The sequence below is a fragment of the Anarhichas minor genome, unplaced genomic scaffold (assembly GCF_050575085.1).
Source record: "Anarhichas minor isolate MPS153535 unplaced genomic scaffold, ASM5057508v1 ptg000071l, whole genome shotgun sequence".
Lineage (NCBI taxonomy): Eukaryota > Metazoa > Chordata > Actinopteri > Perciformes > Anarhichadidae > Anarhichas > Anarhichas minor.
Genome location: NW_027466517.1, coordinates 6589627 through 6608998, shown reverse-complemented (window position 1 = coordinate 6608998; position 19372 = coordinate 6589627). Strand labels below are relative to the sequence as shown.

Sequence of the window (19372 nt, the reverse complement as noted above, 5' to 3'; positions counted from 1 at the left end):
TATGTGGCGAGCGTGCCGGCCTTTAATCGGGGTAAGTGAAGATAATCTCCTCCCTTTATTCTCTTGACTCAAGAACAACAGGCCGTATCTAAAGATGTAAAGCAAATACAAGTGCCTTTGCCTTACTTTAGCTACTTGCCCTTTTGTCAACTTTCACACCGCGTTGTTTGTTAAAGAATACATATATTTAACAAAGAAAATCCCAAACTATATATTAAACACCACATTTCTATCAAAAGAACCGCAATTTCAAACATCCCATCAGTGTCAATGTGTCAAGCTGAACTTACGTGTGAACCTACTTAGCCCTGGGGTGTTTTCCTCCTCTGAACTGTCTTCTGCAGGCAAACAGAGATGGCACAAACAGAAGGCGGCATGGACAGTGAAACACACAGTGAAACACACAGCGAAACACAAAGGGGTGGAAGCAGACACTTGCAAAAATAACACAGAGGCGTTAGACAGCTTCTGGCATGGACGTGGAGACAGAGAAACAAAGAGCAGCAGCGAGAAGAGCATGAGGAAAGCTTGAACACGGAACAGTCACGCTCAGACCTCTTCCTCTGCGCTACAGATGTGGTTAGAACAGGTGTTAGCGACGTGCTGCAGGTAGTTTATTCAAGTCTTCACACACTGATATATGCCTTTATAAACATTCATCAAAACCAGCTTCTCTGGATGGTCACCGCCACACGCTGTCACCTTTATCAATTTTAAACTACTATCGCCTCAATGCCTAAAGGTACTGCAGATTGTTGTCCTTTCTTTTCATTACTATTAGAGTAATTCCATTGAATGAAGTCTGAAGCCATTAGATCCATCATCAGTTCCATTTACAGAAACATTCATTTGACCTCACAGAACAGATGGGTTTCTGTTCTACTGCTGCCTCCATTGGTTCGTCTCACAGTGTTACAGTGTGACTTTGGGGAATCTGAACTGACCGTTTAAAGCGAGAAAGTCACAATAAGACAAACTAACTAACCACTGATTGAGGCGGCGGTGCACCAGAAACTAATCTGTTCTGCGAGGTAGAATTACTGCTTTTGTCAACGGAGTCCTGCGACTTTGAAAAGCGCACAGATAACGGCTTCGGTTCCCCGTCGGAAAGGGTCGTCTGGCAGCAAGGTAAAGCGGTGAAAATGTTTTAAATATAGACTGGTATTGATTTTGTTTTTAATGGCGTCTAAAATAGGCTTTTCTTCAAATTGGGGGAGTGGCGACTGCCATCCATCGTACGCAATACACTGACTATGGATAAACACCTCACACAACACCACTTCAAAAACTCCACACTATCCCTTTAAACCTGAGAGGAGTAGCCTGCCAAAAACCCAGAAGAAGATTGTGGTTTGGTTTGGAGCAGAGAGCGGTCACAAACATGCTTTAAGAGTCCGTGCTACTTCTGCTACCATTACATCGTCCAACTGTTTCTGTGCTGAGATAACCAATGCTATCGTTACAGTTCTAATGGCCATTTCGATTTCCAGGACCTGCATGGTCGACCGCTACTCCATTTGGTTGGTTCGGCTTAGCACGCGAGGTTTCATGAAAACCTGTTTGTAAATTCACTCACCTTGCTCTGTGCTGCAGTGCCACTGATGAAAGTTGCGGCCTACGAGAATGAAGCTCCTCGTGGCATCTGGAGGCTGGCTGAGGTTGTGGGCGAGAGCGAACGGAACAAATATGTCTCCAGATGCGGAGCAGCTAAAAGAAACAGAGACAGACATTATTGAAATGTAAAGGACACATCTGTGTAAGAATGAAGAGACGTCGGGTGACTACGCTCAGTTGTCTCCTGATGTGGAATGTTTTCTTCCCTCTGTTGTGCACTGTGGAGGACTGTCCCTACCTCAAACAACCAGTAGGAGGCACTAGTGCAGCTATAAGGACGTGATCCCTCACTGGCTTCCCACCAGGCAAGCACTTGTGTAGGTTGGATGCAAGAACAAGGTGGAGGAACTACTTACAACAACCGGGCATAAAACCCATTTCGTCTCAGCCCCTACACCACAGGTATCAAACTCAAGGCCCGCGGGCCGAATCCGGCCCGCCACGTCATTTTATGTGGCCCGCGAATCCACCAGCAAAAAAAAAAAAATATATATATATATATATATATATATATATATTTTATTTTTTTATTTTGGAAAAAAAATAGTTAGACTTGAAAATAAAAATATCCCCACGGTCGAAATTATGAGATAGAAAGTTGAAATTATGAGATAGAAAGTTGAAATTATGAGATAGAAAGTTGAAATTATGAGATAGCATGTTGTCTGTGTACCGACATTAACACCATCACAACAGGTGGACAGGAGAGGGAACAGCCCGTAAAGAGGTTTTCCAACAAGTGATTGAGTTGAAAAAGATCGACAAATAATCCCAAAATGTCCACGAAGGGAAAAATTGATGCAGAGGGAAGAAGATGTAATTTAAGATGGGAAAGCGAATACATGTTTGTGCTTCAAGAAGAAAAACGGGTCTGTCTTCTGTGTTATGATGCGTGTCGGTGATGAAGGATACAATTCACGTCGGCATTTTGATACCAAACACGGAGCTAAATTTAGCCTCCAAGAAAAACATAAAAGTGTCCAAGAATTAAAAGGCAGAGTGCAATCACAGCAGAATATATTTACAGAAGCTACAGCCCAGTGCTGCTAAAGGTATGTGAGCAGGTGAGCTCCGACCAGATACAGACTTTTACAAATGTCAGTTTGTGAAGAAACACCATCGCAGACCGAGTTCAGGAACTAGCAGCAATCTAACAACACAGCTAGCTAAGAGACGAGATACATCATCTATCAGTGTTTGTAAGAGGCTCAAGGCAGACCTGATCTCAGTGAGGAGCTCTTGGATGTAGCTGCCATGCACGGGACGACGGCAGGGACATTAGTGATGCAGAGAGGTGACAAAAATAGCTTTGAACAAAGTTAATGTAATAACTTGTGTTTGATGATATTTGTCTTTGTTATTTTCTTTAAAAGTTTGATCTTTGATAGAGTAATGTGGGTTTCTTAACCCTAAATTAAAATTATTTATGTTATAATAACAGAAATGTGCTTAAATATATTTTTACATTTATATAACTGCATGTACAATATTTTTACACTTGAATAAACAATCAAATGCAGAGACAGTTATTTAACAATATGTTAGGAGTAGTTACAGTTATACAGTCTTACAGTTACAACCGGCCCCTTGAGGGAAACATGATGCTGATGTGGCCCAGAGTGAAGATGAGTTTGACACCCCTGATCTACACCATCTGTGTGCTCATCGACAAATCTTCATGCAATCCAAACTTTTTGTTGCCTTCGTCTTTCTGGCAGGGAAATGGAGTCACATTGAACTCATATTGTCTTGTTCAATGAGTTAGATAATGATGCCAAAAGAAGAATGTCACAGTAAACATGTGATCACAAGTTATCAACCGGTCTGTGGGACTGATGCGAACAGAAATAAAATCTACTCCGATGTGTGTATTTGAGATGAATCACCCGTGAAGCTATAGGACTGCTGGAAGTTTCCCCTTTTTCTTGTAATGTAAAAAATACAGACAGGAACCTTAAAGTCTTGAAATGCACTTAAAGTCTGACATCTTGTACAGACATGACAATACACTCAGCTTATTTATGCGAAGACAAATATTTCCAGAAGGCGTTTTATGCATTTAGGCTCCACAGTAACAAAACAACAAGAATTCTGAAAAAAGAAAAGATCTTGAAATGGCTGAAAGTCTTTGAAATGTTAGTTTTCAGTTTAAGCCCTGTAGATAGCTGAATTGTTTGCATTCAAACCAGCCAGCAACCTTCAGTTCTGCAGAGTGAAGCCAATGCAGAAGTGCCTTGAACTTGCATTCTCTCTAGTGACCACCAGGGGGCGACTCCTCTGGTTGTATAGAAGTCTATGAGAAAATGACTCTACTTCTCTCTTGATTTATTACCTCAGTAAACATTGTAAACATGAGTTTATGGTCTCAATCTCTAGTTTCAAGTCTTCTTCAATACAGCATGATGTTCATTTAGTACATTATGGTGCATTTAGAGTCACATATGAATTCTTTATGGACTAGAAGAGTCATTAGCATTTCCATTCAGTGTTTGTTTTTCCCATCATTCCAAAGAAACACTTTAACGTTTCCTCTATAGATGAGCATCTAGTCTCTCGCACACAAGCTTAGTTATAGTGTTTGATTTCAAATAAAACCACATTTATATTTAGTTGAGAGGGTTTGATTTAGACGTGGTTTCATATACTGTATATTCTCATCATAATCCACCCAAGATCTTCCCCATTGTCAGTCTTTTGGTTCATTTTGCACTACATTGTCATTTGCAAGTGCCTTCATCATTTCAAGTGTAAATTGCAAATGTTATAAGCAATAGCTTTGCAAGTCCTCCACCACACTAACTTCATACCCAGCGCAAACGTCTCACCTTGTCTTTTCAAAGGCCTTCACTGTCGTGTCGCTGGCCAGAGAACTGACCAAACTGACGATCTCTGCCAAGATGGACGGCAGCAGGAAGTGCGAAGCCATTTCAGCCGTGCACTGCTGAATGGAGGGGCAGCCTGTTAGAGAGAGAGAGAGAGACAGAGACAGAGACAGAGAGAGAGAGAGAGAGAGAGAGAGAGCGAGAGAGACACTTCAGCTCACTGAATACAAAACCTCTCATTGTCACAAGATGCTGTTCTTTGTCAAATTATTTTCTACCCACTCTGGCAGAAAATAAGAGATAACACTTACCAAGTTCAGCCATGAAAGTGATCCACGGCTGGCAGGTGAGCTGGTAGACGGGGTGCAGAGTGCCCACATCTCCCTCCTCCAGCTGAGACACCTGCCTCCTACACAGCCACAAACACAGATACTGCATCAGGGAGTGGAGCTCTACTCGGTTTAAAGGCTTGTTGATCGTTTACGACAGCTGCTGAGATTTTTGGCTTTCACAAATCAATTTTAGGATGCTGCTCTAGAGGAAATTCATGCTGAAACTGTCTGCGTACCCATGGTGCTGTAGTAGTAGTGCTTTACATAACATCGTGCAGGGAATGTGCAAGTGTTCACATAATGTGTTCTGCTACAACTGTATGAGTTATCCTGCATTGGCTAACTTCTGTCTGTTGTCCCTTGCCAGATGTTTAAAAGACGTACAATAAAGCAACACATCTTCTAAACTTTATGTATAGAACAAAACAAATATATCAATTAGCTCATTAGCTGTAGCACTTTTTTGAATCATAAAGTTGTGTCCAAGTGATGAGTGTGATCTCAATATTTCCTCTCCTTTAGCTCTGTTTTTGGTCTCCTCCACCATCTGAGGGAAATATCCGTCTCTTTAGCTGCTGAATGCTCCGCCATGTTCACCAGCTAATCGCTAAATGTGTCTGTCTGTCTGGTTAAGTCTTTTGACTGAGAGAAGAGGTGGTATTTTGGTGGTCTTTGGGGTTTTAGCACACATTGATAGTAGTTCAATGCAGTGGCGTTAACCCCACCTCTGGGCCTGCTCCAGCTCCACAGCCATGGCTTTCTCCTGGCTCCACTGCTGCTTCACGCTCTCCGTCTTGTGTCTCCGTCGTGCTACTCGGCCCTCCTCTCCTTTTTCCTGCACTATGTCATCAGTTGTCTTTGGGCTCCCAAGCTCCGAGGGATCCGGCTTACTCTTGGAGGGTAGAAAAGGAACACATTTAAGGCACGGATACCCAATGTAACAATCACAGACGCCCCTGGTTTCTAATTCAAATCAATGAATACAGTGATCGATTGCTGCTCTGAGGTTTGGACACCATGTAGTTATTTGGTGTCCCTCTGCTGCCACATCTTTTAATTAGTTCTATTAGCTGTTCGGCAAACCAACGTCTCAAACAATCAAAGTTAGCAGGATGTTTTTCTAGGCACAGAGCAGTATCTGTGGGGGTCGGAGATGCACTAGTTTGTGTTATCACTAGTGGCCCCTACCGGCTGGTGGTTTAAGAGTCGTGAGTGAAGAGTCAGCAGACAGTCAGTGGCAGTATAACACAGGCTATAAAAGGACTTTTGAGAAAGTGTGAGTCACCACAACCACGAGAGGTCCACGCAGCCAGAACCGGCTATCTGAAATATTATGCGGTTTGCTGCGGCAGAATAGGAGATTAGCCGTGGACATACAGAGGTGCATCACTCACTCAGTCCAGTGAGTGTGCGTGCATCACTCACAGATGCACGCACAAAAAAACGATGGCATGATCCTCGTGGCGGTGATAATAACATCAGCAAGTAGGTGGTTTCAGCTAGTTATTACAGTCAGCAAATGCAAAAACATAAATCCCAGTGCAACTATATAATATTAACAGAGGTATACACCCCGTTACAATAAGATGCCCATGAGCATTGTGATGAATGCTAATGTAGCCCGTGATTAGGCTTCACACAGATGAAATCCTTCAACCTCTGGAGGCACTGACCAGTATGTCCCAGAAGCTGCGGCGGGTGCTCTTGCTGGTGGGCGTGGTGGACTCGGGCGTGCTGGTCCCCGTCACGGGGGGGCTCCCTACAGCCTGGGTTAAGTTGATGGGAGAGGGGCTGGTCTTAAAGACCCGCGAGCCACTGCGCTGCCTGGGGCCATCCTTCACTTCTTTCACCTCAGGCTGAGGAGTCGCCAGTCCTGAAGACAACACTTTCAGACACAAACAAGTCACATTTATATCTAAGAGACATTTGATGTTTTTACCAATATAGAACACACAACATAATCAAGCAGCTCAATACAGTGTGTTGGCAACTAGCGAGTTTTATTCTTTCTCCTCACAGTGAAACTGGGCCTTCAATGATGTGAATCGTGTTAAATTAAATAATACATTAAATCAAATGAACTGTAGACAGCTGGAGATATGAGTGATTCAAGTATCAAATAAGTATAAATACAATTGTAAGAGAAAGTCGTGCTATGTAAAAGATAAATGAAAATGTGTTGAGTGGCATGCGTCTCTCTTTGTCCTTTGAGTCAGTTTGAACTAGTTCCACAACTACACCCGACAGGTCCCCACCAGGTTCAAGTGTTTCAGGTCAGACTCGGGTCACTTAGGTGAGTAGAGCTTTTGGTTTGTTTCATTTCAAATACATTTCTCTTTCTCTTTCCTGGACTGTGCCGCACAAAAGAGGAAAGTAGAAACTCGGGGTCTCATCCCCGGTTCAGGTCTCAGTACCAGTCGGGTTCAGTTGAAGCGCGTCTTGAAGACGTAAGTATGCACCAGGTTCCGGTCTCAGTTTTAGAACTCCTCCAACCATTCAAGTTGCTGTTTACATCATGTCTGTCGTCATAATTAGCGTATGAACTCCTGACCTGAGATCACAGTAACCTTTGACAAACATATTCTAATCCGTTCATACTTGAGATCCCCCTGAGATATCAAACAAACTGATGACCTCACCTTTGGCCTCTTCTCTCTGAGCTTTGCTCGCCGGGCAGAGCGCCGCCACGCACAGAGACTTCGGCAAGACTCTCAGCTCCATGACGACGTCGCAGAGAGCGTGGCGCAGCGCCCCCTGCAGTTTATCGCTCAGCTGCAAGGGGCTGACGTTGCCTTGCTCCCAGATGTCAAACCGCACATACAGCTGTGGCTCTGTTGGAACACAAGCAGACACAATCCTGTTGACTCAGCACATAATAAAGGGGGATCAGCAAACACTGAGTCGTGTTAAAATGAGCAAGTCACAAACATTGACCAAATTGCTTGACCAGGACATTAATAAAACACAGTCTTTATGTTTTCATGAAGACGAATGAGCGCATATAGTATAGCCTTAGCAGTTATGGTTACTATTCGGGGAGGGGGGTTGGTGAGAGGAAAGAATCAACTTTCAATTTGAACAAGAAAGCAGCAAGGTTTATGGGAAATGTGGTCAGCAGCACTGAGGCTCTCCTCCATGGGTGATAGAGACCTACGTTTAAATAATAGTCGGGAGTGTCCACATGCTGTCCTCACCTCTCTCAGCCACTCACAAACCTCTTCCACTTCAACTGTACAGGTGGTAAAAATATAAGACAGCTCATCTTTAGACATAACAGAGAAACGAGACAGTATGAGTGAACGTGATCTGGCACCAATGCAAATATTGTGTTCCTGCTTTCTGTCCTCTGCTACTTCCTTCCTTTTTTCAGCAAAATGCAAACTTTTCATCTTTGGTGTCACCTTTCATTAAAGTATACTATAGCACAGATGGGCAGATGCACTATGATTGTGACTCACTGCACCGGGACGCTTTAATGAATCAAACCAACCTTTTAAGTGTGGCTCTATTTTTAATGCCCAGAACCAAAACAGCTGGAGTCACATTTGTCACTTCTCTCTTGTTGCAACACCGACAAGACTAGAAACACAATCATGTTAATAAGCCCCCAAAACCATGATTTAAATCTGATTTATGGCCCTGCGATGTGGTGTCACAGTGACAAATCGAGCCTCCAGGAACAAAGACCTCTTCATATCACACAGCGCTATTCATTTACCAGGAAGATTTACTCATTCAATTTTAGGAGGCATTTAATATTCAGACTTTAAATTTAATAGCCGGACTGTTACCCATAACATAGCTTGACGTTTATGACTGCAATTAATCCATTTTCAAATTAGTGTAGTTTATACAATAAATTGACTCCCGGGACTCTCCGTAAACTTGTAAGATAATCAAACTGTAATTCTAAAGGGGGAACGGCACTGATTACACACATCACATTCAGTCCACTGGTCATGGCGAGCACCGCTCAGAGTATGGAAACTGTTGTGTTGATTCATGAGAGTTTAGCCAAGTCTCAGAATATAAGCCTGAGGATGTGCGCAGCTCGGGCTCGGACATTTTACAACGCCAGCTGGTCTTAAAGGGATAGTTTGAATGTTTTGAAGTGGGGTTGTATGAGGCACTTATCCATCATCATTTCCTGCACTAGATGGTCGACAAGTTGTGTGTGAAATTATTATAGTTAGCATTTCAATCCTTGAGTTATGGGTTAAAGGGTGTTTTGTGACATGACAGTGACCTTTGACCACCACATCCTAATCAGTTCATCCTTAAGTACAAGTGGACGTTGGTGCCAAATTGGAAGAAATTGCTGTGAAACATGTTTTGCGAGTTGTTGATTTTTCCAATGAAGTCTGGTGGCTTTACGAGAGCATAGATGATCCAACGGTATCAGTTCACTGTCTCATAGCAGGGTTAACCAGAGAAACATGTTCTAGATATAGCATACACTTAAACTAATATGTTGTGTAGGTGTCTAAAATAGGATTCTGCTGCTGCCTGTCCACAGCTGCACACTGCTTTGCCCCCGTATGGTAACTCCTGTCTGTTTCTCCAAACTGGGGGCGACCGCCATCTACTGAAGGTAATACACTGACTTTGGTAAGTACTACATACAACCCCACTTTAAAACACATTAACCATCCCTTTAAGATGTGATCTGTATCTGGATATCTTATTTGGATCGGGACCAACACGTAATAATTCAGGTTTAAATGCACAGAGAACACATTGCAATCACCTGGAGGCCGTCTGCCACACATAGTGATGGAATGTCAGCAGGTATAAACAAACAGGTATCCTGCTCAGCCTGGATACATGCAAGTTGGGCTCTGATTGAAACGTGGGCCGGCTGGTGATAACCAGGGTGCATATTAAAACCTGCTACAAATGCAAAGGCCTGTGATCAGATGTTATTATGCAGATACAGTTCTCGTGTTAATGCCGGGTGCAAACCAAAAGCCTATCTTACAACCTGGAGACAATGTGGGTGTTTACCTGGCAGTAAGGGTCTAATAAGTATACGTCATAAAATTCTTTAGCCCACACTAAATGTCAGGATATGTCTCTTTTGACCATTTTTCAAAACTGCACAGGACAAACAATATTTTCTCTCGCCATGCTTCATTTGGAGTTTCATGCACCAGTTCATTTGAAGCTATGTGCTCGGATAGTTTTGTGCTGCTTCCTGTCTATCTACTCTGCCAGCTCTCAAAAGGCAAAATGCACACAAAAAACAACTAGAATTACAGCCTTGCACTTGTATGCCTCCACTAAACAGTCATGTTGCAGTTTACATCCATGTCTGTCCAACATGTCATCACTTCATCATTTTATCCTAGAAGATATTTGTGAGAAATTGTCATAGTTGACATTTGAATTCTTGAGTTATGGCCGTGTTTTGTGAGGTGACCTTTGACCTGTTCAGTGTTCAGCTCTCCCTCTCTGATCACATTCACAGGGACAAACCTTTGAACATTACACATTAATCTATGTCACTGCTCCTCACTCAACAGCTCTCCGTGGGAGCGCTGGTTGAACTGTGACGGCAGGGATTTGAAACTGCGCTCCAGCCAATACATCTGGGGAACGTCTCCTGTCTGGACATCAGGATTGACAAACTGCTGACTCAACAGATCAAACAGACTTTTGCAGATCCACCGCCCTGTGCTTCGCTGAAACCCGGCTTGGTTAGCCCATCTCGAATACTTCCCGACCCTGCTGGGAAAACAAGGGGGTGGGATCTGCTTCTAAATAAACGAAGGTCAATGTGCTGATGTCACAGTGTTAAGGTCCTCAGCACCAACATGTTGTTCTCGGGGACTTCAGCAGAAAAGACCTTAGCCAGAGCTGCCAAAACACAGACAGTCATGTACGTCCAGTAAAAGTGATCGTGTTTGCTACTGACAGACTCTGATTGCTGTTATAAATGTCTGACAACATTATGGAAAGAGTCTCGCTCAAGGACAAGTCTCGTTCTGAAGTCCCGCGAGATGACATGTTGCCGGAAGGATGCGGTGGAAACGTGAGTGACTGCCGGGCAGAGTTTCTGCCGTGTTGAGGTCCACAGAGGAAGAAGGCTGTAAAGAGCGGGACCTGTGGCTCCCCGATAGTCACAAATACATTCACGAATAGTAACAAGCGCAGTCTGCCGTAGCCCACGTTCACAACTAAAAGGCAGGATAGGATATGTCCACTTTTAGTGGACGGTATGTTACATTGACACCACTCACTTTCCCCTCGCAGCTCGTTTCGCATCTACCAGTTACAGCGTTCTCCTTCAATAACAAGAATTGTTTTCCCCATTCGTCAGTTCAACACAAAAACCTGACAAAACAGGGTCCAGGTTGGAAAAGACCAAAGTTACCACAACTGCTCAGTGTTGTGTTCATCTGTACCTGAGCTGATATCCATGGACTCCACTTTACCCACAGTGGTCAGCTCATCGAAATGGTCTGGATGAAGGGGGGTGGTGCAGTTCTCTGACCTCTGCAGTGCAGCACAGTCCTGGACCGGAACCTGGAGGGGACGGCCGTGGACGTCCACGCATGAGAGCGCGATGCAGGCGATACCTGAAAGAGCAGAGGTGTTTGTTCAAACAAACAAACAAACTAGTAATGAGCCTTAAAAACTGGAAGCTAGTCGGCTCCCACCACCTGCAGAGTCACAGAGGATTTGCTTTTGTTCACAGTTAACCAGAGAGCCTTGACGGAGACATCTGTATAACAGGGAAATATCATATTTAGTTTTAATTGCCATGGTGTCTGTCACCTTATCCTTTGTTTTGTCACAGCAGCATATATTAAATATGAGCACGGTGAAAGTGAAAATGGAAGTCTTAATATCCATTTTCTTTTGATGCTTCAGTTCCTCATGACTTAAGGTGGTTGCCCTGTAACTCTGCTTGTGTGAGTCAGTATTGCTGTATGTGTGGACATGGTCCTGGGTATTTGTGCAGACAATGAGTCAGCTGTACCATGCATGGAGCCGGTGGATGTCTTGGACAGGAGACACGATGCATTTCAGAAATTTTTGTTCATTCAAACATGTCACAAAATATTTAAACCATTTTTTCACCAAAATGAGAGTTGCTATGAACAGCAAAATGACCACATCATATATCCATTCACAGTGCTTTGTGCCAAGAACACAGCAGAGCAGCGGTCATGTGATGTCCATGGAAAGCTGCGTTTATGCAGCCAAACTTAAGTTGGAGATAGTTTAACTTTTCATAGTGAAGTGCGGCCATAAAGTGCCCTCAGCCAATCAGTACACAGACTCCTGTGACTCCAATGACCTATGAAACACATAACATGCTACCAGCTGCAGAGGTTTGGAGAGTAGAGGAGTGTCTCTGATGTGTTCCCAAAGACACCATTTTCTTCCCATAAATATTATTAAAAAATAAAATTTGCACTAAATGTAAAACTCAGGTTGACATGATTTTGAACTAAAGACACGACTAGCAGTGATTAACCTTGAGAGTCTGTATGCAAGTCATCCCGGCAGAATGTGATCTGGAGACACCACCTGTAGCAGGAAGTTCATCCGCCTGTCCTCGTGGCAGCGTCACAGCCGTGCAGGATGCAGTCATGTTTGTAGTTGAGCTCAAAATGAAGGGCGAGTTTGTAGATGGGTGTGGTCCACTGTGCATCTGACCTACCACCACTACTACACTGTAGGTTACAACCACGTTCTGCTTCTCAGAGCACAGATTCATTCAACTATTTGATCTTTCTGCATCCATATCATTTCGGAGACCGATACCCTTCCACACTTCCTACCCCCCTGCTTCCAGCACCCTTGCTCGGACCAAACCCATCTACGAACCCGGGCTTTCATTTTAATCTCAACTACACACTTGTAAGGTTTTGTGACTGCGTCTTGGACAGACGGACAAACAGACATATAACCTGTCAAAGTACTCAGACCTCCTCCTCTGTGGTACTTCCTGCTACAGAAGGGGTCTGCAGGACCACATCTTATCCCAATGACTCACGCGGTAAGAAAACAACACCAGCGTGGCTGTCGCAGCGGGTAATTAGCTGATAGGAAGACGTAATCGTTATTTCACATGCTGGGCAGGGATCAGGTACCTTCATACGATTTGAGCACTTTGTTTTGCAGCTGCTTAAACAAATGAGACGGAGTCAGAGCTCCTCCGCACAGCAATTAAAAAGTAGTTAGACAGCTAAGTGGGATGAGTGCAGGAGCCCTCGGTGTTTAGGAGTTGACAGGCACAGAGAAGTCATTTTAAAGAGACTTAAAGGTGAGGATCCCCAGAGAGCTCACAGCACTCTGCAGTCAGAAACAAAACTGTATTTTAACCCTCATGAACACCAAGCATTTTACTCTCTGTGGCCTCGTTTTTCACTGCAATACATAAGTCCTGCACCTCTATGGAAACAGCACAACCATGGCTAGAAGTAAAGAGAACTCAAGAGTGTCTGTTGTGCAGCATAACACAGTTATAATGCCAAAAATCTTAAAAAATGTCTTAGTATAATTTATCTTACAAAAATTGGAAAACACTGGAATCTATATATCCAACATTTCTCCAAGTGTTAGCGATGTTCTATGTGCTATATGAATTGAACTATTGACATGTTTACAACCTGTCCTCTCTTCATTGCTCTGTGTTCAGCAGCCTGCACTTCAGTTGGACTTTCACTGATTTTTTGTCAATCATGGCTTCCCAGTTGCTGAGGAGCTCAGAAATTAACGTTTTTTTACAGGATCTGTTTACTTGTGGCACGTTTTAAATGAGACATGTAGAATAAAATGTTTTTGATGAAATATCACAATTTGAAGCCATGTTTTTTGTTGCTTTTGTCCGACGGTTCAAGGACCGTTGAGAAGGTGAAAATCTGCCAATGATGATGTTTTTTAGAGCTTGTGGCTAGGATAAAAGGTGTACTATTGGCGATTGTTTGAAGAAATAGCTGAATACAGTATTCATGAATCACAGTATTATTCCCATTCGACAAAGTCAGACTCATGACTGGACTGGATGAGTCCACTCCTCTGCCTAATACACATTAACGGCACAGCGTAAACAACAGTGTGATTATAGACACTTCCGTTGCTTGTGCCTAATGAAACAAAGGTACTTCAGCCGGCCCACCCAGGATAGCGTGTTTTGCAAATGAAAAATGTAGCGCCGTGATTATGAGCCAAATGTTAAGTTGAAATGGCAATGAGCGGTAGCAGATTAGTAATTATAAATGATGGGTTTTAATTCGGTAAACTCGTCATTTACACCAGTAATTAGTTGCCCTTTGGTGAGAGCTGTTGAAGGATGGCGGAGTCGTGTATTCACTCTCCACAGCGACGTTCTCACAGTTCCAGCAGCAGCACTCGCCTTTCACTGAGTGAAATATATGGAGAGGCAATGTGACCAAACAGAGAAGTCTGCTGAACTCTTCGTCTTGATTTGCATAAAAGCAAAGCATTAGACGCGGTGCTGTTGACAGGAAGGAACCCACACAAGGATGAATACATACTGCACTGGCCAATAACACCTATAGAGAGATGTGTTAAGTATCCGGTTAAAGCCTACGCATGAGGTTCGGTGCGACAGAGAAAGAGGAACCCACCTTCGGAAAATAAGAAAATGATTGTGCTGATACGCATCCAAGAAACTAGCACTGAGATGAAGAAGTAGTTTCTGTTATGCCAGACAAGCAGAGGGAAATCTGCTCTGAATTTACGGGAGTTACACATAGGAAAGGAAAGTCAGCATATCCTATGATATCATACTGCCTTTATCATTGTTCAAAGAAACACCATTTTTATTGTGTCCGCACCACAAGAACTAGGAACGTAGTTCTCGGAACGCCATTTTAGCTCCTATTCTGGAGCAGGTAATCTCCCAGCCCAAGAGGAACTGGGAGTGATGTAGGTGAACGGTGATTGGTCGAACACATGAGCCAATGCAGCCCTGGCATCTGCCATTTTAAAAACCTGGTAGAATGTAAACAACACGCAGCACACAATACAGAACAATTGAAGAAAACACGGACAAACGGACCGTCAGTAAAGTTCGGAAGTTAACTCGTTCATAAGCACACACCCACTCGAGTCAAAGAACGAGTTAGAGCTAAGCCAGTAACTTTAGCACAAAGGCTAACCCTGAGGTAGATGAGGAAAATGTATCAGTCTAAAGAAGACTAAAGAAAAGAAAGAGAACGTATCTAGGTACAACCAATACTTTAACAAAGTACAAAACAGTGGAGAACACTTGCTTGGAAAGAAGGGGCCATTCAGAGGCAGCATTTAAAATAAACAAAGTGTGGAGAGGAAAATATTCAGCATCTGGCAGAAAACAACTGTGGAGAGAAAAATGAAACAGATGATGAACAATTATAGAAACACTGAGGTGTTCCAAACCAAAAAGCTTTCGGGCTCTGGGCAGCTTGTGTCAGTCTTATGGTTATGTCTGTTTGCTTTTCACATAGTATGTCCTTTAGTGCTGCCCACATTGTTGAGGCTAGCACTGCAGGTTACAGTTAGCAACTGCACAGATAACATACGACCATAGACTGTATTGTATCAGTGGCGGGCCGTGCATTTTATACCGAGGCCTTCACTGTTCTCCTGCAGCTGAAATACCTCCTTATAACCACATGGTGGCGCCACAGTTATTATTAGTTTCTAAGGCTGTAACTATGTACGTAGTAAATGTACGTATCTATGTACGTACCGTTCGGTACGAGACTTACAATACGTTTGAATAGTACTAGAGCGTTTGGAAAATGCAGAAGCTCATATTCAGGAAAATATAATGTTTTCTGCGCTCATGGAGGACAGTGGTTCTCAGCTGGTCTGGCTGTGGGAACCACCATCACTCCTTAATGACAAGTCCAAAGAGATTGTCTTAGGATTTTACTTTCACAACTCGAACATTGAACGTACTGCTCTGCAGTGTCTTTCCTCGTCTCAGCCCCCTGTGTCATGGTGCATCTCACTCAGTCAGAATGCCCATATTTGATTGGCTGAGCTGGACTGCAGAGCAACTGAGGAAGACAGGAGCTGTGCAATGAGAACATAAGATAATGGGAAAAATATTTTTATCAATTATAATACATGTAGTGTATTTAAGAAAAAATATTAAATTATAAAATAGATATAGCTTTGTGATTCTGTTTAGGCCAGCAGAGAAGGCCTTGCAGGCCCTGATGGACCACCACTGTATTGTATATACTGTACAGTGGACGGAGTCATCGTGACGTCACCCATTGGTGAGAGTTCGGCGATGTCGCCATCTTGGAATACGGCCTTCGCCATGTTGGTTTTTTTGCAACCGATGAACGGAAGTTACCATATTTGGAATGCGGAGGAGTGATGTAGAGACATCGTATATGATGTCTCTCTGGTAGAGGCAGTAACCTGTCAATCACCGTGTAGTCCCGCCCTAAAGCATCCCCTGCTTTATGATCTGTTTGACTCTAAATGGACCATCATTTACTAAATTAACATCATGCTGTATTGAAGACTTGAAACTAGAGATTGAGACCATAAACTCATGTTTACAATGTTTACTGAGGTAATAAATCAAGAGAGAAGTAGAGTCATTTTCTCATAGACTTCTATACAACCAGAGGAGTCGCCCCCTGGTGGACATTAGAGAGAATGCAAGTTTAAGGCACTTCTGCATTGGCTTCACTTATCAGAACCGAAGGATGCCGCACACGCGCACACACAGAGCTGGGAGAATGTGATTACCTTTGCCTCCCGTCCCCTGGCCTCCAGGTTTATTGTAGAGGTAGATATCACCGTCAGCCAAGTCACTGCTCAAATGAAAGTAGTGCTGCAGACAGAACAGGAGAGCAAATCAGCCCCTGGAAGCTCAAACCACACAAGTCAGAATATATTTCATACATCACAATGAGACTTGTCAAAAATGATTTTAGTCTCTGCCACAGTTTTGCAGAGCTGGGAGCCTCCCATATCTAGGATTTATTCATTCTTAATCAAGATCAATTTGAACAGAGCTGTTTGTAGCGCCCTTGCATATGTCAAACAGTCATCTATCAGTGCAGGGAGGCATTTTTGATTTGCAAACAGCAATTACTTATTTTTACAAGTCAACAAGTCATTTAAAGGAGTTGGGTATCTGCTTTTGTAACCCTGCTCCACTAAAGAGACATGGTTTGTTCTATAAACAGTTACAACAGAATAGTACAAATGTGGAATATTATTTGCAAGTGAGAAAGCTAACTAGCTCACTGTTAGTGAGAAAGCTAACTAGCTCACTTGCAACCTCAGCAAGCCAGCTAGCTTGGAGCGCTACTGTGAGATTTTCTCGATTAATTGACAAGTTGTTTGTCTATAAAATGGTGGAAGTTTTTCCAAAAGTCGAGATGACGTCCTCACATGTGGTGTTTTGTCTACAACTTAAAGATATTCAGTTTACTGTCACAGAGGAGTAAAGACAGCAGAATATATTCACATAATGAGAAACGAGAATTTTGACTTCAATTTTTCTTAAACATTACTCAAACCCATTTTGTTGAAGGTCTACTAGTGTTAGCATGTTGGCTGGCTAATGTGTAAATAATTTGCTCTTCACCTTCGGTAGTTCAATCACTAGCTCTACGAGTAGTGACTAAGTCACCAAGCTTTTAGCGCCATGTATTTTGCGACAGTGTATAAATAATCTTGCCTCTCTTCCTGCGGTGAACAATTTACTTGCATATTTGTTTTTATTATTTCCAGTCAGATAAAAGAAAGAAAAAAGATGGCTTTAAAGGATAATTCTGATCCATACCTTGTAGAATTTTATTTTTTTAACAAGCCAAAAGTTTAGTCAAACTAAAGGTAAATGGAAATGTTATGACCCACACTGTTCACATCGATCAGTTTACAGAGACACTACCTGCTTCAACTTTGACCTGCTGCAGTGCAGTGAGGGCTTATTAGCATCAAATTGCGTGAGTTCACCGTCTATTTGACCTTAAAATAAAGTAATTTAGACAATTTGGCTGTTGCTGTTTTGTTTTTTTAATTTTTCCTTCCAATTATCTGACTTCTTGTGTTTCTTGCTCAGTCAGACTTTGCTGTAGCAATGTTGCTGAACATGTTCCCGGATCTCAGCAATTACCTTGCTTTTGCATCAGAAAGCCCTCTGAGCCGACAGAAATGATGTAAAAAAAAACTAAAAATACAGCATATGACCCGAGTTGTAATGAAGCAGAACTTTCCTTTTAAGGTCGACCATCAGATTCTGGCCTTTGTCTGTAACTCAAAGAAAGGTTTGATATCCAGCATTGTTGTTATTTTCTAGGCACTCTAGGCCAAATAGAAAGAGGCAAGAAAGACACACTTTTCATCATCATTGGGGAAATTCAACTTTTACAGTGTTGTTAAGCCAGAAACAAGCACACACAGGACCTATAGACATGGAGAGATGTCAGAGCGAAGGGGCTGCCACAAGGGTTTGATGCCCTGGTCAACATAAGAACATGGTAAGAACATTAACATTGCATATTACCATATTAGGTTGATAACACTAAGCTGGTCTGTGTCATACCTTGAAGTGGTGTGCCGTGTTGCTGTCAGTGTACTTTGGTACATGCAGGAAGATGAGGAGGTTCTGCCTGAGGTAGTGAGCCACAGCGGGCAGCCAGGGGAGGCAGTACCGGGGGAGGCCGAAGGTCATCACCTCAGTGGCTGGAGATCCTGATGGCTGGATGAACTGAGCAGACAACACTGGGTGAAGGCTTTCATCCAAAGAAATTGCGCTCTCTGGTTGCCTCAGTGGGAATAAAAACTCATAATTCTGGGAGTGTACACAGAACTACAGAGCAGCCAGAAACAACACAAAGTTAAGTTTAATTTTGTCGACGAGCAATTTACCTCCACGTCGGCCGGTGTCAGCTTGCAGTTTCTGACGAGCATGACAGTGATGATATCCAACGTGGTCTCATCCAGGCGCTTACGCAGCACCTTGACCAGCTCGTCTGTGATCTCTGGACCTGAGCAAAAGAGTGGATAATGCATTACACATATCAGCGATTAAAGGTCTTAGCATGTTTCAAACCAAGTTGTTGGACCATCTAAAAGCATCTAACGCACCCTTCCTCAGGGGCACAATCAGAAGACAGACAGTCCAACAGTCATGCCTACTTAAAGTGGCTGGCCATGGTATCTCGTCTCCCATTTCACTGTGCAAAGGAGTGAAATGGGAGACAATATGGAATGCGGTGGCATCATAACAGGTGGTCTGGATCAAAGGATAATGCGTTGCGTAAAATGTTGCTGCACACTGGCACCGAGGCCAAAGTTGAGTCTGTAGGTCAAGATGAGTCCATACACAGTCTGGTCAAAGTAAATAATTCATGAAAAACTCAGCGTCCATTTCCTACTATTGTATGGAGTCTTCATCAGCAGAGTTTGCCCCGTTGTTATGGAGATAGCGCAGTTGTCATCACACGACTTAAAAGGCAGGGTTGATAATGTTGAGATTTAAAAATAAATATCCAACCTAAAAACCCAGCCCAGGGTAGCAAACTCTTTTCTAATGAAAGTAGCTAGCAGCACTAGCTCCAAAAGCTAGGAATCTAGCAAGAAAGTTGCCAAGTCAGCAACACTGATAGC

The 19372-nt window shown here is 43.1% G+C and overlaps 1 protein-coding gene across 15 annotated transcripts in view; it reads right to left on the bottom strand.

Annotated features, from left to right (window-relative positions):
* szt2 (SZT2 subunit of KICSTOR complex) overlaps positions 1–19372 on the bottom strand; it is a 117935-nt gene that overhangs the window by 37826 nt on the left and 60737 nt on the right. For 14 of the 15 annotated variants that reach the window (XR_012947763.1, XR_012947762.1, XM_076079171.1 and 11 more), the window contains 11 exons: positions 18632–18750; positions 18306–18470; positions 16499–16583; positions 11173–11346; positions 7408–7599; positions 6442–6653; positions 5494–5660; positions 4748–4845; positions 4440–4572; positions 1577–1707; positions 291–338 (listed from right to left, as the gene is read on the bottom strand). Coding sequence is in view for 13 of the 15 variants with exons in the window: in XM_076079171.1 (XP_075935286.1) it covers positions 291–338; positions 1577–1707; positions 4440–4572; positions 4748–4845; positions 5494–5660; positions 6442–6653; positions 7408–7599; positions 11173–11346; positions 16499–16583; positions 18306–18470; positions 18632–18750 (1524 nt within the window). In the remaining 2 variants the exon portion in view is untranslated. The remainder of the gene's footprint in view (positions 1–290; positions 339–1576; positions 1708–4439; positions 4573–4747; positions 4846–5493; positions 5661–6441; positions 6654–7407; positions 7600–11172; positions 11347–16498; positions 16584–18305; positions 18471–18631; positions 18751–19372) is intronic. The other variant, XM_076079166.1, reaches the window with a different exon arrangement.